Genomic DNA, 24,128 nt, shown 5'->3' on the forward strand with positions numbered 1-24,128 from the left:
CAAGAATTATAAGTACAGAATATAATAAGTTCATAATATGATATGAAACACGTTGTTGCAGCATTTAAGAAGTTGGAATACATGTATGATTAAGAACAGAGAGATGAGATGTCTAATAGGAACAAGTTTTATATAGATATTACATGGACATGTACATAGAAATTACCAAATACAAATATCAAACGCATGTACATTGTATACATAGCAAAGTGACAATATGTTTTTTATCGGAGTAATATGCAAGGAATTAAGGATGTAAAACGGCTATACGTGCTATTTTGAGAGAATCTTGCCACTGCTTAGTGAATGTACCAATTTTAACCCTAAAATATCTTAAAGAAAAGAAAGTGGGTGAATAGGGCGTGTAACTTGCCCATATGAGGAATTAAGGTTTCACTAAATCTGATAATTCTTTAATAATTAAAACAATATATATTTAACGTAACATCGGTTTGTGACCCTTAAATATTTTAGATACGTGTAATAGGTTGATTTAAACTCGGTATGCGTGTCAAAATCTTCAAATAGTGTCATTTTTATAACTTCAATCCCTTTTCTTTTATAGAGTAGGTCTGAGCTCCATATTTTTTTTCATAGCCTAAATGGAATTTAAACCGATTTCATTCAACAAAAATGTGGAGAGATGACCCACTATCCTTTAAAAATGTCATTTTGTGGCCCAACAATTGAACGTTTTAGAAAAATAATGCAAGTCCGTAAATTCGTGGCCAACGTCTCATATAGCATTTAAACAACGCACTGTCTTGGGGATGAAATGGCTTAGTGGTTAGAGCACCAGTCAATAGGTAACATTATAACACTTGTGGGTTCGATACGACCAAAACTTTAGGATTTATTTTTTTTCTTATCCTTTTTAAAATATTTCAGACTGAATATAGTTAGAAATTACCCTTTTGTAAACTTGTATTATAACATATCAAATATTTTCAATTAAACAAAAAATTAAATTTGAAATAAAAGGATTGTATTTTTACGACTTAACCAGATGGGCAGTTGCGCCAGCTTATTCCCCCATCTTCTTATGTAGCTTTGTTTATTATGTCATTTTATAATTTCTTCTGACGTCACCGATTATGAAAAATGCAATTCATTGTAATATGCTTTTTAAGATACCTCTGTATTTAGAAACGGGTTATCTTGCATAAACACGACTACAGTGTTCCCCTGCGAAGCAAAGCGATGTAAATTGGTAAAACCTGTGAAAAATTTAATTGTTATTGAAGGAATTTGATGACGTCAGATTTAGTCCGCTTGTTCGATCTTGATCGGGCAAAATGTGTTATAATTTCATTGTTCAAACCAAGTCAATTTCCTCTCGATTTGAAAATATTACTGTTCAACGTCCAGAACATTTTCCAGAAACAAATAAAGCAAATCATTCCAAGCATAATTTAAAAATATATATATATGCAAATTTACCTGTCATTTTAACAACAATATCATCTGTATGTTTTGCTGGGGGATGCACTTTAAATGCGTGAATCTAGAGGAGGGTTTTTGAAGGAAGGGTGGGCTAGAAAATTCAAACTTTATAAATTCAGACTATAAAATTACCAAAAGTAGATATCGGAACCACCACCCCATTTCCGGGCAAATAAAATGATCTTTCGGACCTTCTAACAATTCCTGGATTTGCCCATGCGTAAACGACCCCCAGTAGATCTGCCGGAAAAAACTTGATAGTATCAAGATTTATAGAACATACATCACAAGATTATAGATCACAAGATATAGAATATACATCATAAGATATTGAACATACATTACAACATTATAGAATATACTTCACAATACATGTAATTCAAAAATACATCACAAGATTTTGAACATAAATTACAAGATCTTGAATATACATCACAAGATTTCGAACGTACACAACAAGATTTTGAATATACATCACAAGATTTTTAATAAAGCAAAGTTTTACACGCCATATCCACGCGGTATTTTCGTCTCTATTTCTTAAGAAAAACGATTCTACTTGTAGTGCAAGTTTGGAACGAACAAGCCAAAAATCTACCCGATTCAGTAAAATGAGTACTCGTATTAGTTTTACTCTTAGAAGCTGCTTTCAAATGTTTAGTGCTTTTTGTTGACTCTGTATGGATTATTTCTCGATCGATCAAAACTCAGTTGCAAGCTACATGTTACATTCAGAGCAAAAATTCCACCGATCGACTCCACGGCCAGACCTCCAAGTGGTTGTAGTTACACGTACTTACTCCACGGCCAGACCTCCATGTGGTTGTAGTTACACGTACTTACTCCACGGCTAGACCTCCAGGTGGTTGTAGTTACACGTACTTACTCCACGGCCAGACCTCCAATTGGTTGTAGTTACATGTACTAACTCCACGGCCAGACCTCCAAGTGGTTGTAGTTACATGTACTTACTCCACTGCCAGACCTCCAGGTAGTTGTAGTTACACGTACTTACTCCACGGCTAGACCTCCAGGTGGTTGTAGTTACACGTACTTACTCCACGGCCAGACCTCCAATTGGTTGTAGTTACATGTACTTACTCCACGGCCAGACCTCCAAGTGGTTGTAGTTACACGTACTTACTCCACGGCCAGACCTCCATGTCGTTGTAGTTACACGCACTTACTCCAAGGCCCGACCTCCAAGTGGTTGTGGTTACACGTACTTACTCCACGGCCAGACATTCATGTGGTTGTAGTTACACGTACTTACTCCACGGCCAGACCTCCAAGTGGTTGTAGTTACACGTACTTACTCCACGGCCAGACCTCCAAGTGGCTGTAGTTACATGTACTTACTCCACGGCCAGACCTCCAAGTGGTTGTAGTTACACGTACTTACTCCACGGCCAGACCTCCAAGTGGCTGTAGTTACATGTACTTACTCCACGGCCAGACCTCCAAGTGGTTGTAGTTACACGTACTTACTCCACGGCCAGACCTCCAAGTGGTTGTAGTTACACGTACTTACTCCACGGCCAGACCTCCAATTGGTTGTAGTTACATGTACTTACTCCACGGCCAGACCTCCAAGTGGTTGTAGTTACACGTACTTACTCCACGGCCAGACCTCCAATTGGTTGTAGTTACACGTACTTACTCCACAGCCAGACCTCCAAGTGGTTGTAGTTACACGTACTTACTCCACGGCCAGACCTCCAATTGGTTGTAGTTACACGTACTTACTCCACGGCCAGACCTCCAATTGGTTGTAGTTACATGTACTTACTCCACGGCCAGACCTCCATGTGGTTGTAGTTACACGTACAGTGTACTTACTCCACGGCCAGACCTCCAATTGGTTGTAGTTACACGTACTTACTCCACGGCCAGACCTCCAATTGGTTGTAGTTACATGTACTAACTCCACGGCCCGACATCCAAGTGGTTGTATTTACATGTACTTACTCCACGGCCAGACCTCCAAGTGGCTGTAGTTACATGTACTTACTCCACGGCCAGACCTCCAAGTGGCTGTAGTTACATGTACTTACTCCACGGCCAGACCTCCAAGTGGCTGTAGTTACATGTACTCCATTCTTACCAACACCAAAAGGCTCAACAATGGGTGAATATAAAATGGCAGGAGATGACTTAATGCATACATGTGCACTCCCTGATGTTGAAATAGATTTTTACGAGATAAATGTTTGCTCAATTTACCCTTGGACAACGATAAAATAGTTTTTGGTTTATTTATTAATTTATTTATTTATTTATTTATTTAACACTGAATTTTACGCGTTTTGATTCTCATCGCTTATCTATATTTCTATATTGCTGGATCCACCTCTATTCATACTGCTGTACTTTCACATATTTTTTTTTATCATACACATGATTTGGGATCCTTGCCCATTTTGTGTTTACTTGAATATATATTTCTGTTTAAAATCAACCTAATATACATGTAACCTATTTTAGTGATTAAAAAAGTTGAGGTCGTCCTGTCTCCGACACGCAGGTTAAACCCGATGCGCATACGATGCTCTGCCATGTCGCCTGTCAAAGTCCGATCGTTTACATCATCTGATAATGGGAGCATAATTACAGGTAAGACGCACGTTTCTTTGTGTATAACCCATCAGGTAATTATGCTGCACACTCACCTATCTTAACATTTTCTACAATGTATAACGAGGAAGAAGACAGTGGGAGAAAGACATTAAATAACATTTTTCTTGAGAATCATTTGTAGTACAACAGTCCATGTAAATAACTTTAGGTGTATTGTTCTAATCCAGCTTTGCTTGGGAACAAATACATTAATATTTGTCCATTGCTACACATAGAAAACGTTTTTTTTACTAGTCATGATAGATGATGTTTTCTCCTTATTCACAGGGCACGATGTTCAAGCATTCGATTATCCTCGCTCTGCTTTCTCTGTGGATGGCACAACAAGGTAACAAACCCAAGTTCTGTCTTCTATCACATTTCATGGACAAAAACAAATTTTTAACAGTTGTATCATCTGAATGATGTATTAACATTATGAACACATGTAAACATCGGACTTTATCTCTCCCTGTGTTGTGTTAGGCGATGGCCTGTCAAGACAAAAACGCGTGATTGGCGGGAAAATGGCGGGAGATGGAGAATGGCCGTGGTTGGTCAGTTTGCATGGAGAAGTTGTCACCAAGAAACTCTTTTGGTTTATTCCTATTCCTATCGCCCACAAGCATTTTGTATGTGGCGGATCTGTGCTGAATGATAGATGGATCCTCACTGCCGCGCACTGTTTCCACGACAGGTCAAATCCCAATTTGCACAGTTATATGCAACACATTCAATATTACATTTATGCAAGCATACTTGTACAATGATTTATTTTAAGAGACAAACCAAAAAAAAATATCGCAAGAATTGACAAACAATTCTAGCTTTGCTACAGCTTTTGCTGGTAAGTAATGTGTTCCTACTTTAATTTATAGAAATGGTGGATCAGAAAAAAGGAACCCATCGAACTGGGAGGCCAAACTTGCGTCCGCGTCCTTGAAGTCCAATCCCCTGGAAAAGATCAAGAATTTCCTGGGGAAGCTGTTTGACAAGGAATCGTGGCGATACTGGGAGGTGGATGTTGACCGGATAGTGCTGCACCCCCAGTACAGCGATAACAGTGAAGAGCTTTTACTTTTTTAGTATCTAAAGAGGGCTGGATGGTCGTGACCATTTATAGACCATACTGATCTCCTTGAGAGTTCTGTATGAAGATGAAAAGAAGTTATTATATTCAATTTTTTAAGCTAAATTGTGTGGGGTTTTTTTCTTTACCAAAATATATTTATGATATCATAGTTAACAGCTAAAGATCATATGCAGGATGCTTCTTTTTTAAAAACTGACAATTATGCTTGGGAGTTGTATGTAACTTATTGTAAGTTTTTAGGTCAAATGTGTTAACAAAAAACATAAAATTCAATCGACTTATTAATCCAAAATCAATCATTTTTTGGCATGGTAAAACAATATGAGCTTCAATCAATTTTTAATGAAATTTTACTCGGACGGGAAATATCCAGTTATGAATGTTTTAGCCAAACCAAACAATATTTTTCCAAGAGGAGAAATTGCGATATAAACGTCGGTATCTTTGAAAGTTAATTATAATAATCATTTTTTTCTTCTAACTCCAGATTTATGGGAGCATGACCTAGCACTGGTGCGCTTGTCTCGGAGCGTGCCCTCTGGTCCTAAATACGACAAAATAAAGCGCATCATCCTGCCCTCTGTCGACAATGTGTCATTTCCGGGCATTGGAGACGACTGCGTCATGAAAGGCTGGGGATGCAAGTCTGGAGGTGAACATTTTGGAATTCTATGCATTTGTAGCATATTTTTAAAGTTCCGTTTACTTTTTTTTCTCAAAATGGCGCATTGATATTCTTATATACATGTACATACACTTTGGATGTTATCATTTTTGTTGGTAATTTGGTGATTTTGGTACAACCAATGCAGAACATTAATTGTATACCTTTTACTTATCGGATTCATTTTGTTACAGGTGCCAAGTTGTCCTTTGTTGCTCACAGTGTTTCACTTCCTGTTTATGACAGGAAATCCTGTGCGCAGATATATGGAACTTCCGATATAGGCAAAAGAATATGTGCTGGATATCTTCATAACGGCAAGGGCATTTGCAAGGTAAGTTTCTAAACCCATTCAATTGCAAAAAACACATCAAAACATGAACGAGTTAAGAGATTTTATGTTATGTTTTTTCTTAGGGTGACAGTGGAGGACCGCTAACATGTCGGGACAATGACGGACGGTGGATCCAAGTGGGCGTGGCATCTTTTTCCAGTCGGGATAAACCCGGCAGCTACCCAGCTGTGTTCACACGTGTATCGGCATACCTTGATTGGATAAACAAGACAATAAAGGGATGAATAATTCAATTTGAGTATATAGAATAAATTCTGTCATAATAAAGACTCTTTACAGTATTTATTCTGGTCATGAATCACTCAAACAAACTATATCTCAAGATCAATATTAAATACGCAATACTAACTTCATTATGAATATAATCATTATAAACAATAACTACTGAATAACTGATTGATTTTGTTCTAACCCCTTTTATCATTTGCATTTGTTGATACTAATAATTATGTTTCTAAAACTTTTACAAAAGAAATTGAAATTTGGTACAATCATATATATAAAACAAAAAAAAATCCTTTTAAGTAGTACCATGTGCCAACTTTGGTCAGATTAATTTTAACTTCGACCTTGACATTGATGCAAATATGAGAACTGTTACATGTATCGTGCATTTATTTTTTTGTGAGTCCATAAAGAAAGCTATATGCGGACTCGGGACTGTATGTGGTTTAGACGATGAATGAACGTGGACGTAAATGAAAATATGAAACCAGTTTATTTTTGTCACTAGATATTTCATTTGAAACCTAAACTTTATGGAATCCTATCGTAACCCCTGGAGGTTTGTGCGGCAGAGCGCTCCAAACACGCGCCAAATTGTTTCCCCCAAGTTCGTTGGAAGGCCAGTGAATTTCCGATAGTTCTGTAACGTTTGAAACCGAAATTTCAGAATATTTTGGCCCATGTCTACACATTGTTGTACTTATCACAAACAATCAGTGAAATGATCAATTATACTCTGTCAACATCTACCATAACCTAAATTTAAGATTTTTTTTTGTAAAAAAAAAATTAAGCTCATTATATTCTGACCATACGTTCGATAGAACTGTTTTGATATAAATACTACATGTAGTATAGTATTGAATATTTGAAATAAAAAATTAAGGATAAAGATTGAACTTTTTATTCTCAGATGTGACAGCATGTTATTTCAGTTTTTTCAGGTTTTTTTTATAATTTGGGTTCTCATACTGCATGTATAGTTTTAAACAATCATCATTATTGAACACAAATGGTCTTAAGATTTTATTCGTTATTTTATTCTTTATCATAATATGAAATCTGATACAAACTTATAATGCCACTCATGCAAAAGATATCATACATTTATCGCATGATAGTGAGCTAGGGCATCACCTATAGACAGTTTTGTTTTTTTGGGAAGTAAATTTTCATATTTTCCAGACATTCCTGCAATCATCGTTTAAACATACTGAACTACATATGATTATGCAAAGTACGTCGATTTCTAATGACTTTTCAGTAGCAATAACGTTGTGATTGTTTGATTTTTCTGTTATTGTCTCTCTTTCCTTTCATAAATTCAAATCATAGATAGTTAAATTGGTTTTTTTATATTAAGAGAATTAAAATGAGTAGGTATTTTTGATTTATTCATATTTGTTTACGTACAAGTGTATGCTAAGATCGCCTTTTTGATACCTTTTGAATAAAAAAATCCTGAGATTTCGGAAGAAGTCAGTGGAATATGCTATTTATTCCTCTGGCGACCTGACGTTTTGTTTAGCCCGTCACATGACTGTCTAGACCAATCGGATGACGCGTTGTATTGAATTATCACACTGAAATACAATAAAATACATTGGCTTATATAATATTCATAGCAATCGTCTCTTGCTTATGGGTTATGTTAATGTTTGACAGATTATATGTTACTTAGTCTCGTTCTTATCTTATCGATCTTGTACACATACGTGTAATTCTAGTACTTCTGGAAGTTAACATCATAGGTATGTTCAAATTTGTTGCATTGACGCATAATCATTTATCAATTATATATAAATTATACAAACTCTTTTATAATTAACAAATCAGAAACAAAAACAAAAAAACAATCAAAGTACTGAAGAACTGACGGGAGTTGATTTTGTCGATGTTTGTTTATCTTAAAATCAATGATATGTTATTTTGCATGACAAGTACATGTAGTTTCTAATTTGCATTTGAATTACGCACATTTTTATATTAATATGAATTTTTGGACTTTTTCGACAAGAATGTCGAGAAACCCCCATATGAATCATGGTAAATAATATTTAGAGTAAAATTAATTCAATTAAACTATATATCAGTAATACAAAATATTTCTCGAAAATTGTATGGATCCAAGCAATGTTGAACTCTAGTCTCGTTCAACCATACGCTCGGCTGACACCGTAAATCTCCGACAAGCATTTACGGAGACAGCCGAGCGTCGAGTTGAACGAGATTATATTGAACTCTGGCGTAGGAATACATACGACTACAAAAAATATTTAAATTGTTCGTACCATTTTAAATCTGACTATTTTCAAGGTATTTATAAATAAGTTTCCTTGAAAAACAATGCTTTAGCATACATTACATCGAATTCATCAATCATTTTCAAGAACTAAGTCTTGTAAGCAGCGATGGTTTGTGCTGAGGTCCAAACACCGTTTCACTTTCGGTTTGTCTGAGTGACTGCATAGGAGAGTTGATTAAAATCAACTCCCAAAAAAAACAAAAAAAGATTTGAGCGACTAAACAGCTGCACATTAAGTCTTTACAAGAAAATAAATAATTTGTTGTCATGATTATCATTTCATTTCGAAAGAAGTTTTAAAAAACATTCTTTTATGGTTCATAATGTAAACTTTCTAACATCTTTTATCTTTCTATTTAATATTGATGACACTATTGATGACAATATACATTGATGATACTATACATTGCATGAATGTTGAAGATATACAAAAATTTCATTCACTCAAGGAAAATAATATTTACCGAGGGCATCGCCCGAGAAAAATTAGGATTTTTGGGAGAAATAAAACATTTTATTCAAAACACGCCGAGTTCTTATAGGTTTTCCAACTTAAAAGCAAAAACATTGCGAATATTTGACTTTCTATGTTAATTTTCCCATCTATTTAATATAATTGAATTGTGTATAATAGTTGAAGTGGTTTTTTAACATAAATTACGTACAATCTTCAAAAGATCAAATACTATTTTACACATAATATTCAAAGAATGATTCCTTATTAGTTACACATCTGTAATTGTCAGCAATATAGTCAATGATAAAATGTATTGGACCATACATTACGTTCAATCTTTAAAAGATCAAATACTATATTACTTAATAGAGACCATGCATACCTTTCCATATTGTCGCCTTACGCCTAATGTTTTATGGTTAACTGGGTCTCTATTGGTGTTGTGTACTTCTGCTGAAATAAACATCAGTACTGACGAGTTTGCCGCATGGAAAGCCGAAATTGAACACCAAATTATAAGCCTTCAAAAAGAAAACATGGAGATTAGAGAGACAAATAAAATCTTTTCCACCAAAGTAGGACGTCTGGAAGATAAAATGAAAGAGATGGAAGCAGACAGAAATAGGATGTCGAAGATTATTGAATGTCAGAACGAAGAGCTACGTAATCTTCACAAAAATGTCGACAATCGAGATGACGTCAAAAAAGAAGAGAACGAGAACGATCCTAAAATGCTTGACCGACGAACAAATGATGATAGAAACGAGGGACAGGGAGCTCAGATATCTAGAATAAGTAAGAAAATATGTAGAAAGAGCCATTAGGTAACTATTTTGACTTTCACAGTACAACATACATGTAAATTTATACATTAATTGCAAGATAGTTAGGGGGATACATGGTATAAAGATTTATTCCCCAGGCGAAATCCTATTTCTCGAGGAAAATATATTTTTTCGGGGGGGGGGGGGGGGGGTAACACTTTATATTTCCCGAACGATTATTCAGTTAATCGTTTATTAACGCCGAACGACACATCGACAGGTGAAAATATAGAATTCATCGGGTTGAAGATGAATACCGCTCATGAATATAGGCACTCCGTCATATTTCTCTTTCATCATCGATTACCGTACAACCCCTATATACATGTAAGCCGCAGACCAAGTATTTCGCTGCAGAGGTCTCACCTGAGTGGACGTACATCTTGCCTAGCCGTGTTACTCGGTCGCTATGCAATAATCAAAATTTATATACTTTATAAACAGGTCGATGCCTAATTTAAAACAGAATATGCACATATGATGAGAAAAGATGCATAAAATCCCAAAAGAATGAAAGGAACAATACACGTCCGCCACGAGTTTCAGGCGTGCAATCGGGTGTAAAGAATACATATGGTTTAGATAAAACTGTGTGACGGTGCCTGTTTACGAACGGTATTCAGATTTATAATCGATTTTAAAACCGGTTTCTTTCTATGGGAATTTAATCTCATTTTTCAATTTTTCGACCTAATTACTTTTTTGATATAGAGTGAAAAGAAATGTTGATATAATTCTATAAAATTATAGAATTAACCATTTTACATTACATGCTCATCCACAGGGTTTTTCATACGCATGAAATGAAAATTCATGTGCTTACCATAGGGGATGAATATGATAAAAAAAAATATCACGTTACAAGAATATATTAAGTTTTATTGTCCTAACATGTGATTGTGTAGAACAAATCAGATAAAATATCATAGGGAATTTTTATAATGAGGTATAATAATTTATAATATTTATACTAGTATATTTCATTTCACTAATATTCAAGCTACAGTTTGGTTCCATCCATGTGTCGTATACTTATCAACAATATTGCAGTACCAGGGACCTCGGAATCATTGCAGGAACCTGTCATATTTCACAGTTATTTGTCCAGTAACAGTCCGCCAAACCTTGGCACTCATCACGTCATAGCCTTTGATGCCATTCCGATCAACAAAGGAAATGGTTACCACCATGACAACGGTATATTCGAAGCACCTCGGCCAGGAACTTACGTCTTCCTTTGGACCATAAACACTTACCCTAGAGGATATATTCGAACAGAACTAGTGGTTAATGGCAACGTCATCAGTTCTGGGGTCACTGACAGTCACGCGGATGATGGAATAATGAGTGGCACGAATGTAGCTATAGCAGACTTGGTGACTGGAGACCACGTGTATGTCAGACTCCGACACACAGCAATCAACTACATATACAGTAATGCAGAAGGGAGATCGACATTTTCTGGATGGCTTTTGCATTAAAAGATGAAACACTTTCTATCGTATTCTTTATTGTGCCTGATAATGCATATGCTTTATTGGGTCTTGAAAATTTTATTGCAAGAAAGACTTGGCCTAAATGAATTATACTTTTCATTTATAAGAACAAAATAATTAATATAAATTCTCAAATCATGAATTTATAATTCACATTTACAACTGATTACAATTGATATACTTTGAAGTACCTTAACACCCCCCCCCCCCCCACACACACATGTAAATTATGCCAATCCAACACCTGCATTCCCCATCCTCCAAATGGACACTATCATATGCAGTTACTCAAATTATCAAATTATAAACGAAAAACACCAGTGAACTCATTTTTGTTTCAGGATTGTCGTTATCGGTTGCAATTTTTACATTTTGTTACTTTGACTTGGCACCTGCTAAATTAACACCAATGTTACACATCTAATTGAACACCTCTTTAACACACGTTCAAGTGACATCTTATATACACACTTTTACTACTACTCCTCAAAGTCATATACACCCCCATCAACTAAACACTTATCACAATTTGGTCAAGATCTCTAAATAACATGTCTTTCAGAATTTTGCATTAGCAACATCAAGAGCTGACTACATGTGTGTGTAGTCTTCATGCTCCCTTCATGCATGTAGTCTTAGAAAATATTTCTTTCATCAGGATATTCTTTATAAATCTATGCATCATTTTTGAGATTGCATGACACGGTTTATATAGCTGATTATATTCACTCCCTTACTTTACGCTCCACACAAACTCATAAAGAGCCTCGAAAAATATTCTTTTTTGTGCAAATATACCGTATCTGATACATAAATGTACATTATTACATTTTTTAAAACACTCATATCAGGGATATCATACATTGACCTATATTTATCTAGAGAAAGAAATCGTCGCATGATTACACTTAGTATGTGTATTTGACTGGTTGTATGTGTTCTTATCTTATTGATAAAACAGACCTAATTCTTGTACTTCTGGAAGTTTACATAATTATATAGGTAGGTTTTGATCAATTCATAGTTACAAAAATAAATTGATAGATTTGTTGAATACGCTAAATTGTTTACATCTGAAAATTCAATATTTTTTGAACACATGAAATAAATGAAAAATCTGAGTGACTATACAGTTTCAAGTTTTCGCCAAACATATTTTTGAAACAGCTTTCATTCCATTTCAAAAGCAGATATGTCATATTGTAAATGTTATATTTATTTTGTGGGTATAGATACATTTACAATACTGTAAATTAAGTACATCTACATTCAAAATTTACTACTGTGATTTCATCAATGTTGGTTGAACACTTTTTTGTTGATGAGATTTTCCCGAAATTTTATGTTCATTGAAGTGCAATATCAAAACCATAGTTTTAAAAGTAAAAGCTTTGGCCACAATTAACATTTACTTACAATTCATTTTCATTTAAACCGCAAAAGTTGATTCCAACAAATATTTATGAAATCACAGTATTTGACATAAATATACTGTTTACAGTTTAAGTTGAGATATTCAACAAAATATGCTTCACTATTTGACGAAATTAATAAGGCTTACTATTTCATCAAACGAAGCTTGAAAGCTAGTACGCATAAAAATGTTTGTCATTTTGCTTATGATACCAGTATCAACGATATTGCTTAAATCATATGATTAACGTTTGGTTAAACAGCTAATAAAATTTGCAAAATGTTAAAAATATATATTTACACATCATATAATGTATCATCAACATTTTTTGGGGTTTTCCTAAATAGATATCATGGCGTCACCCCCCAATCGCCTCATTCTTCATATTGGATGGTTAACTGGGTGTCTCTTGGTGTTGTGTACTTCTGCTGAAATAAATATCAGTACCGACGAGTTAGCCGCATGGAAAGCCGAAATTGAACACCAAATTTCAAGCCTTCAAAAAGAAAACATGGAGATTAGAGAGACCAATAAAATCCTCTCCACCAAAGTAGGACGTCTAGAAGATAAAGTGATAGAGATGGAAGCAGACAGAAATAAGATGTCGGAGATTATTGAATGTCAGAACGAAGAGCTACGTAATCTTCACAAAAAAGATGACAATCGAAATGAATTAAAGAAAGAAGGAGCTGATCCTATATTGCTCGAACGAAGAACAGATGGCGATAGAAACGAGGGACGGAAAGTTCAGAGAATAAGTAGGAAAATATATAGATATAGATATTTGGCAACCATTTAGACATAAGATAGTACAATATACATTTATTGTATGTTGGTGAGGGAACAATGAAGATTTATTCACCTAAGAAAAATCATGTTTCCCGAGGGCTTCGTCCGATGGGACTTTAATTTTTTGGGAAAATAAATCTTTATATTTTCCGAGCATTCATTTAATAAACCATTATTATACCACACCTGATTATACAAACTATGTCGATTTCCAGTCATTTTTTTCAATCTTTGAAAGCAATAACGTCGTGGTTGTTTGATTTTCAATGTTATCGTCTCTCTTTTTTATTAGCATAAATAATAATTAGATTGAATAGTAAAATTGGGTTTGTGTTACAAAGAGATTTAAAATGATTAAATAATTTTGATTTAATCATTTTTCTACATTGAATGCTCTCATCAGCGTTTTTATTCCTTTGGAATGAAAAGTCTCGAGATTTCCGAAGAAGAGGAATATACCGGTATGACATTCATTTCCCCGTGAGGGGACATGACAATTTTGTTTGCCCTGTCCCGTGACTTTCTAGACCAATCAGATGTTGTGTTACATAGAAAAATCGCATTGAGATATAATAGTATAAAGTGTATGCTAGTATATTTAATTATACAATAAAATGCTTTCTTCGGTGATTCATTCGGGATATGAAGGTAGCGACATTGCAGAAAAAATACATAACCCGCGTTAGCGGGTTATGTAAATTTTTTCTGCATTGATTGCTACCTTCATAACCCGAATGAATCACCAAAGAAAGCATTTTATTGTTTATATTAACATCATTCTTTTAGCTAATTGATAAATTAATTATGAAAAGTAAGTAAAATTCACTAAATTACTGTCAATGTTCATAAGTACGTTAGCTCAAAGAAACAGCCGAATCGTCTCCTGTGAGACTTAAGCTTTGAGTCTGACATCGTCATGATTATTTCGTGCAGTCCGTGATTTTTTCTAGGTCGCTGTTGGTTTGGACCAATCGATAAATAGGGCGTATCTATATATGTCCTGTCAGTTTCTTATCAGTTCAGCGACTGTAGATTTCGACCAATCGATAAACGGGACGTGTAGATTTCAGTCTGGCTGTTTCTATAGAGTTATGAATTTACTTTAGGTTTCCGTAAGAAATAGAGGGAATAATACTTTGTAGATGTAAATATTCTCCAATTATATTTAGCTACAGTTTGGTTCTATCCATAAGTCGTATAATTATCAAACAATGTTGCAGTACAAGGAACCTCAGAACCAAGGCAGGAACCTGTCATATTTCACAGTTATTTGTCCAGTAACAGTCCGCCAAACCTCAGCACTCATCACGTCATAACCTTTGATGCAATCCCAATCAACAAAGGAAATGGCTACCACCATGACAACGGTATATTCGAAGCACCTCGGCCAGGAACGTACGTCTTCTTTTGGACCATATACACTCACCCAAGAGGATATATTCCGACAGAGTTAGTGGCAAATGGCAACGTCATCAGTTCGGGGGTCACTGACAGTCACGCGGATGATGGATTACAGAGCGCCACGGGTGTAGCTATAGCAGACTTGGTAGCTGGAGACCACGTGTATGTCAGAATCCGACACACAGCAATCAACTACATATTCAGTATTGCAGAAGGAAGATCGACATTTTCTGGATGGCTTTTACATTAAAAGATGGAACATTTTCTTTTATCCTTTTCACTATCATGCATGGTTTTGCACATGCTCTGTATTCGATCTTTAAAATTTAATTGGAAGACAGACTTGTAATGACCCAAACGAATTATACTTTTGATTTGTAAGAACAAAATACTAGAGTAAACAATATAAATTCTTCAATAATGAATTCATAATTAAAACTTAAAACTGAATCACAACTGATTTACTTTGATGTATCGCCCCTTCTAGAACACATTTGTTGTACAAGCAGGATATTAATAATTTCTAAATAAGGTCTTCACGTTTGCGATACACTCCTTTTACACATTTCTTCAATGAAATTATTTTGTATGCATAGTGGTACTTCTAGCGACGAAAACTAGAAAGTCTTCACGTTTGCGACACACTCCTTTTACACATTTCTTCAATGAAATTATTTTTTATGCATAGTGGTACTTCTAGCGACAAAAACTTGCAGAATTGTGTGAAAACTGGTGGATGATCAACACAAGAACTTATTTTTATCTGCTTTTGTTGATGCTTATAAAATATGTTCCTAAGTCTTATGAAAGGCAATTAAACTTTTGCACACGTATTTCTAGCAGAAAAATTTTGTGAACGCATTTAAGTAATTGATACGAAATACTTTGAACACATGACATCATAAAGGTAACATTATTATTGTTGTTTAATTTAGAGGATGGCTATCCCTACTAGTGACTCTAGCAGATGAATAAATATATTATGACATTTGTTAAAATTCGGTTGTTTAGGAAATAAAAGAACAAGCTTGCCGTCTTAAGAGCAAACTCTAAACAGCAATAAGTTATCAAAGAAAACGTATTTCTTTTTTATATGTGCCAAAAAACGTGCTGGTTAGTTGAAATCGATAGTTTAGAAAAAAAATCTTAGGAAGGGTCGTATTATTATAACAAAATCAAATTAATACCAAAGCATTCAAACATATCTTGTTTACAGATATTAGTCATTCCTTATTAAATTTTCACAATTTTTGTATTTGCATAAACAATACAAAAAACCAACAGCAAAAAATTTAACAGAGATTATAGAAAATTGCTTTCAGCTAGTTAAACTGAAAATTTAAAGCGTAAATTTCATTCATAGCAATTTTTATCGTTTTTTTTCCGTTTTCTCACTTTTTAAGATTTCAAATCTACGAAAATTGTTAAAACGTAAAAATGATCATCAGAAAATTAACTCCCTTGCATCGAAATGTATTTCAACTTATTGAATAAATATAAAAACATGTATTCACATCATGTATTTTCTACCAATTACAAAGTAGAGGAAGTGCACAACCCGGTGACTGTATATTATTTCAACTCTTTATATCGTCTACCAAGGATATGGTAAAAACAGGGAAGACGGTAAAACTAAATGTAAACGACTTTAAATTAAATGTTGCGTCTGAACCTTGTTGCCTCTAATCGCAACTTTACAGGGACTTCTATGGTAGATGTCGGAAAAAACATCGAAGATTTTTTCCGGCAGTCGAAAATGCTCAAGATATTTCAATTGAGTTGTAACTTCAGAAGCCGAAATGTTTTTAAACTATCTGTGCAAATTATAGATGAGACCTGCAAGCAATAATTGACATGATAATTCATGGATATACCATTACGCGTCAATCTATCACTTATTATTTTGTGATTTAAATGTATCTGTCATGTAAATGAGTTTACAGGATCGCAGTGCATACAGAATTTAACAACATAACACATCTTTTTACTTATAATCATCATTATACGAAATCTGACACATAAATATTCAACCATGCGTTCGAGAAATATTATACATTGACCTACACTTAACTAGCCAAATCATTCGTCTTTTGATTACAGTAAATGTACAATAGTTAGTTTAATTCTTTATATTCTTATCCTATTTACAAAGCAGACTTCATTCATGTACTTCTGATAGTTAACATATCACAAGTTTAGCTTTTTTTAAAAAGCTTACCGTCTTTAGAACAAACCCTAAACAGCAATTAGTTATCAAAGACAGTTTAATTCTTTTATATAAATGTCACCTTCCTCTACATAGCATGGCGAGTGGAACATTTTATGTCATGTGTCGTTTAAGCCTGCGTGTCTAAAATTGAGAAGGGTAAAAGAGATCTTAGGTAGGGTCGTAGACTCGTATTATTTTTATAAAATCAAAGTTATACCAGGTGCAAATAACTTTACCGATATTAGGCATACTGCATTATTTTTTTTTATTTTGTATAAGTATTTGAATAAACAATGCTAAAAGAAAACCAGATAGTTTCAATAGATATTATAGAATGTTACTTTCACTAGTCGGACCTGAAAACCAAAGGCTGAATTTCATTCATAGCAATTTGTATTGCTTTTTCTTTTTCTCTCTTTTTAAGATTTGAAATCTACGAAATTTGTTAAGTCGTACATGAAAAAGATCATCAGAAAATTATCTCCCTTGCGCCGAACAGTATTTCAACCAATGAAATAAATGTAAAATTTCACATCATGTATTTTCTACCAATCACAAAGGAAAGGAAGTGATTACCCGGAGATTGTAAATTATTTCAACTCTTTATACCGTCTTCCAAGGAAGACGGTACTAATATAGGTATGATCGGATCAATTGATAATTTTTGTTGGGTCAACGCGTGAATAAAGAAATATTTGCACAAGTAAAAAGCATATTGCATGTTTCGCAAGATATGAATAATTTTAATGATTATCCCTACATTAATAAGATGGTATGGGACACGTCCATATTGTGACGTACTTCATATCAAAATAAACAATAAAATCAAGTATGATTTCTTCCACAAAATTGCCGCATAACGCAAAAGGTTAGATCATTCCCTAGGAATCAGTAGGGCATGAGTTCGAATCCTACAAGGGCTTTTATAATTTAACCATCCCCCCAAAAAAATTCGAACCATATTTTTGGTCAAATATTGTAGAATTATAAAATTCTAACCGATAGAAGAAATTTTGTACATTTATCCATATTAATATCGATAGACGTCCATTACTACCTAAAAAGAAGTTAATATCAAAATAACAGTTTACGTTGAATCAAGTTTATATAGTTACAGTTTATTTAAAAACAAGCTTTCAAAAACAAGCTTTTTAATTTTTTTTAACTTTCGACTAAATTGATGACACACAATTTTGTAGAAGTAAGCTAAATAGTTAAGAGATATGAACTGTTTGTCATTATACATACAACACCGATAATAACAATAATGATTAAATCGTATGATAAACGATTGTTTGTAGGACTAAGAATTTACTTATAAATTGTAAAATTTAACGATTTCCGATCCTCAGCCATGTTCGATAATTCTTAATTATCCGGATTTTTTTTTAATATTCTTAATACCATAAATCTGCCTTTTATATAGTTCCGTAAAGTTAATTAGTCTTCTTGTGTTAATACTACGACCAGTTAATCAACGAAATGATTGGCTTGGTGGGTCCATGAAGATTTACAAACAATTATGCCAATGTATGATAAAGTCATCCTGAGAGTAGTTTATTTCTTTGAAACACATGAACAATCTTCGCTAGCTAAGAGTTAAGGTGGCAGGGGATAGTTTTTTGATGCAATTCATTGTAGCCAAGGGATGCATGTCTTTGGAACTCTGTAACTAGAATTTCCTCTGTTGACATTCAGCACAAATACCTTTAATTCACCCTATATAAGGCCAATCACCAATTTCTGAAGAAAATTACTAGTCAAAACCTGTAAAATTCTCTACATACTGGTTTTTATGAGATCTTGACCCTTTCATATTTTGCAAATTTTTCATGATTTTTCAGCTTTTTAGATCTCCCCCAACTAATTCCCTGCAGAGGGTTGACCTTCCGTACCGCGTGCATGTTGCACTATCACATGTCAGAAACTAACCGCTGTATAGTTTACAATGTCCCATTCACCTACTTTTCGTGTTATTTTACCTCCCGTCTGTAACTTGCAATTTCACTGTGTAAAGTCAACACAACAGTCATAGCTGCAGGTTTCGCATTTTACTTCTGATTCTCATGTACCTTACATAAGGGGCCTACATATTGCATATCAATTTCAACAGGAGACACCCCTCTAACTAATGATAATCATTAAAAATCATTCATGAATTTTAACAACACTCATAAGCCTTCATGTACAGCAACTCTCAATTTTACAAGAATATTGACGGGTATTTTATCCGAAACTGTCCCTTGCTACCTAACATTCCATTTCACTCCTCCGTAACCCTTGGGCGTAGTGGATCGTGAACCCTTGGCTAGCGAAAACTAGTACATGATAGTACTAACATGCAAGATTGTATTCATGAACATCATAACCATGCATCTTGGCCTTTTTTTTTTGCATATTTGGTTCCGCCAATGAGGCCCTAGGTTGATGAGGTCATAAACTTCTTAATTACTATTCATCTTAACCTAAAGATGCTTCAAACCAAAAATAGTAACAATTGGCCTTCTGGTAATCAAGAGGATGTTAAAAATGTGAAATTGTTAACAAAAAATGATCTTCAATAAATTCATATCAAAGACAACCACGTAAACTTTATGATTATAAAAATCAAGAACTGTAGATATTTTAAACCTATGGATAAAATCTGAACAACAACTGTCACTCACATTAAACAACTGCTATTCAATTATATTTTAAACAAGAAAATAACACCAAAAAGTGAAATGCAAGAAAAATAAGAATCGTAATCGTATTATTTTTTATTAGTGTTTTATATGACTATTTGTTATTCTTTAAATTTTATTCATTGATTTAAAAGATAAAACGAATAACATTTTTATTTTTCAGAAATATTTTTAATCAACTTCAATTTCTTGATCAAACCATCTTTGCATATATTGTATTCCACATCAATTAAGACCATGTTACAAACTGTTCTAAGACATATAAAGGCATCACAAGCACTCACTCACAGAGGTGTCTTCCCACTTAACCAACATTTTGAAGATATACAGATTGAATACAGGTAGATTTGTGTTGGCTTAGTGGGAATGGGGTGCAGGTGGAGAACAAAAGAATTTAATGAAAGGTAAGCTATAGTCTGTTTTCAGATGAAAGTAGGAGAAATAATGTATATTTGTTAGCATACAGAAGAAAACATATGAATTGAGCTTCTGTCCCAGTACTTTATTTTATTTAATTAATTCAGATGAAAAAAATTAATTTTTACATATTCCCCTATAATTCATGCCCCTAATTAGGGTACAAATATCATGGTTTGTCTATTTTCATCATAAATTGAGATAATTATATAAGCTGGCTTAACTGAAACTTTGTATTGTAAAAATTTTGTAATTATAAGAATCACGTTTGAAATTTTAATTATACATCATATGGATCATTTTTCTTTCTTTTTTTTTTTTAATTTTCTTTGGTTTTATGATTATTTTGATTAATTCCGATCTACAGAATATGTAATTAACAAAACACAAATTTAATGGTGTATGATGCATGATCAATACATCATTAGTTATGAAGATAAAATCTTCCTTTGTCATTTTCCATAAAGTTGACTTGCACCTAAAGATTGTGCATTTTGATTTCTTATGTCTTTCAACTAACAGTCCATAAACAATTAAGAACTCATAATTTTCAGGCTTTTGATTCTGTAAAATATTGGCCATAAAATGCTTCTCAATTTCAATTTGTTTGTTCTCTCAAACCATTAAAATACACATGAACATGAGATACAAAATTGTGTTATTTGCGTTAAATTACAATGTCAAGGGTCTTATTAAATATGATATTGTATTACAACATATAGTAATACGTGTTTCTAGTCTATTCTTAAAAATCTGCTGATCAATTTTATTTATGTATACATATTATATACATCCAATTTAAACGCATTAAAATTACTAACAAGAAGTTTTAATCATGCAAGTGCCCTTATTGGTTTTAACTCTCTGTGAATTCAAAGACTGTAACACTTCCCTTTGAACTGCCGACAAATAATCTGTTTGTGGTATCTTGGAATTTAAGGCACATTACATCTGTCATTCCTTCCATAATTTGTAAAAGTTTGCCATCCCTTGACAATATATGGATATTTCTACTGCCAAGACCAGATACGAATATATTTCCGCTACCGTCTGTGGTTAGTCTGTACGGGTTCTTTAGTTTTTCGTGGTTGTAAGTAAACAACACATTTCCCCTTAAATCTAGTTTTAGGACAATGTGTTCAAAATTAGTACTACAAATCACACAATTTTCATTATCAATTACTACATCACTCATACTACTAAGGCCAGATAAAAGTGTTGTTTGTTTTGTAGTAAGAAAACCATCAGTTATAATGTCAACAGATTTATTTGTACCAATGACGATTGTGTTTCCAGATGTACTATCCCAAAACAGACACAACCAATAGGAACAGTTTCTATCGTTTCAAATGAAGTTGAGTCAAATTTTAAAATCGACTTTTCATTAGGAAGCGTCATGAGAATATCCATCCCGCTTGTACATACGCCCCAAGGCGATCCTAGTATTTTTGCTTCCTGTAAAATAACTCCATTAGTGTCACACAGTATACATTTTTTCCCTCTATTGTCGGCTAAGAACAGATTACCATTGCTCAAAAAACTCACACCCCTAATCTCAGTACCTTCTATTGTAAATTCAGAAATTTTATTCCCTTTCGCACATGTATAATCTACATTCTCTATATTAAAAGAAACTTGATCTAAACTCTCGTCTACACACACATCCGCAAGACAAGGCAATTTTATTAGCTCTGTCGCATCTTCTAATAGTTTTGTTTTAATGCAAATATCTAACTTCGTGTATTTCAATCTTTGTAGATTTTCATGAATGTTCTTAAGTTTGATGTATGATAAGACCCTTTTGGTTTCTGATGCTGTCTCATTCGACAGATTCGTTAATAATATTTCTTTCCAATATTCGAGATAAAGAAGCCTTTGCTCAAAAGATTCCACAGATTTTTTTAAGTTTGGAATTGCTTTCTTTTGATAATCTGGAGAGTTCATTCAAATGTTCTTCCTCCAGTTTTTTTACGACTTGAATAATATTTGTGGTAAATTCCAATAATTCTTTTGTAAATTTGTCAACTTTGTCGTCATTACGCGTCATGTTTGTTCTTTCTTCTCCAATAATGCCTTTTAATTTCGTACTAAATTCCTCCATTCCGCTCTGCAAAACTGTTACTTTTTCAGGTTCCATGAAATCCCTACCAATTTCCTGTAATTCACAGAAACTTGTACAACTGCTATGCTCTTTGATTACACAAACAGAGCAACATGGGAGGAAATGTTTTCTACAAAACAGTTCAAATTTACGACCACCGTGGGCCTCGCATATTTCCAGCGAATCTGGAATTTGAGGAATACTTGACCATTCGGTGAAAGATATCACTACATGATGGCGAGAAGGTCGAGGTTTATTGTGACACTTTGTACACTCTTCACAAAGCGCCTCGGAACAATCCTTGCACCAGCTATGTGCTTTTACCTCTTCTCCGTCTTCTTGGCATGGTTTGCACAAAATAACCTCAACACCTACTACAGATGTAAGGAACTTGTTTACTGGAAATTTCGTTGCCCATTCGTCCACAGAATACTGTCCTATTTCTCCTGGTGCCGGAATAAAGACGCGACACAATGGACAAGGAAATCCAATGGGTTGGTCATAGTCCTTACATGACGATATAATATGTGTTGACAGACACGTTTGGCAAAACGCGTGTGAACAATGAAAACTCACTGGGGATTTAAATTGTTCTAAGCAAATCGAACATAAGGATTCTTCAGGGGTAATATCCCGGTCTTGTGTCTCTGATGTTGCCATAATAATCAAATCAAAAGTGCATTTCAAAGAATTAAATCAAGTTTCGATTTGTTTCTTTACAGCCCGAACCCGATCAAAATTTTCAAGCTGACTATTCTTTGCAGATGATATTTCAAATTCTTCAAAGAATGTTTCCCCCATATTTTATGAAGATCTAAGAACAATTCTTCCAACTGTGTTCCCTTTCTGGACAAAGGTGTTTTGGCACAAACATAATCAAAATGAATATTATTCAATTCATACATGAAATATCGAACCAATACCTTATCAACCTTATTTTTTTGTAGTAAATACAGTGTCTTTTTTTCTCTGGCCCATTTTTCAAAAGTTTAATTCGATTTTTCCATATTTTCTCACTGAGCCAAAAACAACAGAAATCTATGCAAAATAATAGCCCCTCATCAAATTGTGTTCCTTTTGTGACCCCGAAATGTTACTGAATGACAAAATGCTTTTAACTCTATGCCATTTTTTGGAAATCAAACATTCTGATTATCAAATAAAAAATCCTTTTGTTGTTTATTTTATGCTAAAATTTGAACTCTTCATGTGGTATCTTTTTAACGGGTTCAAACCAGCATAAAAACATATATTATAATTATGTCTCCACAATAATTTCACACGATGTTTCATTTCAGTTCTGTAAAAAAAGGTGTTAAAAGATTTTTTTTATCCTTCCTGACCCATATTTTTTTCGATATAAAATCCAAAAAATTCTATCGTAGGTTTGTCAGTCTATTTTCGGTTTCTTTTTAATTGTTTACAATGCTAAATTACGATATTAAATATCAAACCTACATGTAAATTTGCAATTTAATTGTAGAGGTTTAACCAATATACAGTGCTCACAAATCAACAGACGTGCATTATATACTATATACTAAGTGCAACTGTACCGGTTGATCGAAATTTTACTCCATGGAGCCAATACGTTTGCTTCAAAGTTTGTAAACTGAAAGTTGTCAAACCTAGTTT

General features: G+C 33.9%; 3 protein-coding genes and 1 pseudogene across 4 annotated transcripts; 3 read left to right on the forward strand and 1 right to left on the reverse strand.

The window, feature by feature from the left end:
• The first annotated feature begins 3,969 nt into the window (after nt 1-3,969).
• LOC128181144 (transmembrane protease serine 9-like) lies at nt 3,970-6,618 on the forward strand. 2 transcript variants are annotated; one of them, XM_052849432.1, is made up of 7 exons: nt 3,970-4,056; nt 4,348-4,408; nt 4,546-4,756; nt 4,938-5,122; nt 5,640-5,804; nt 6,011-6,150; nt 6,234-6,618. In XM_052849432.1, the coding sequence occupies exons 2-7, from the start codon at nt 4,354-4,356 to the stop codon at nt 6,393-6,395; spliced, it is 918 nt and encodes a 305-aa protein (XP_052705392.1). In that variant the 5' UTR covers nt 3,970-4,056; nt 4,348-4,353; the 3' UTR covers nt 6,396-6,618. The 2 variants fall into 2 exon arrangements, with proteins under 2 accessions (XP_052705392.1, XP_052705393.1); XM_052849433.1 differs by lacking the exon at nt 3,970-4,056 and adding an exon at nt 4,070-4,091.
• A 1,338-nt stretch (nt 6,619-7,956) lies between these two features.
• Nucleotides 7,957-11,478, forward strand: LOC128181700 (uncharacterized). Its single transcript, XM_052850190.1, has 3 exons — nt 7,957-8,147; nt 9,528-9,953; nt 11,033-11,478. Exons 2-3 carry the CDS (start codon nt 9,533-9,535, stop codon nt 11,461-11,463), a joined length of 852 nt encoding a protein of 283 aa, XP_052706150.1. The 5' UTR covers nt 7,957-8,147; nt 9,528-9,532; the 3' UTR covers nt 11,464-11,478.
• An 892-nt stretch (nt 11,479-12,370) lies between these two features.
• Nucleotides 12,371-15,348, forward strand: LOC128181517 (uncharacterized). Its single transcript, XM_052849943.1, has 3 exons — nt 12,371-12,480; nt 13,240-13,650; nt 14,902-15,348. Exons 2-3 carry the CDS (start codon nt 13,245-13,247, stop codon nt 15,330-15,332), a joined length of 837 nt encoding a protein of 278 aa, XP_052705903.1. The 5' UTR covers nt 12,371-12,480; nt 13,240-13,244; the 3' UTR covers nt 15,333-15,348.
• Nucleotides 15,349-20,180: 4,832 nt separating this feature from the next.
• On the reverse strand, nt 20,181-22,472 carry LOC128181374 (uncharacterized; annotated as a pseudogene).
• Between the last annotated feature and the right edge of the window lie 1,656 nt (nt 22,473-24,128).

The sequence above is a fragment of the Crassostrea angulata genome, chromosome 4 (assembly GCF_025612915.1).
Source record: "Crassostrea angulata isolate pt1a10 chromosome 4, ASM2561291v2, whole genome shotgun sequence".
Lineage (NCBI taxonomy): Eukaryota > Metazoa > Mollusca > Bivalvia > Ostreida > Ostreidae > Magallana > Magallana angulata.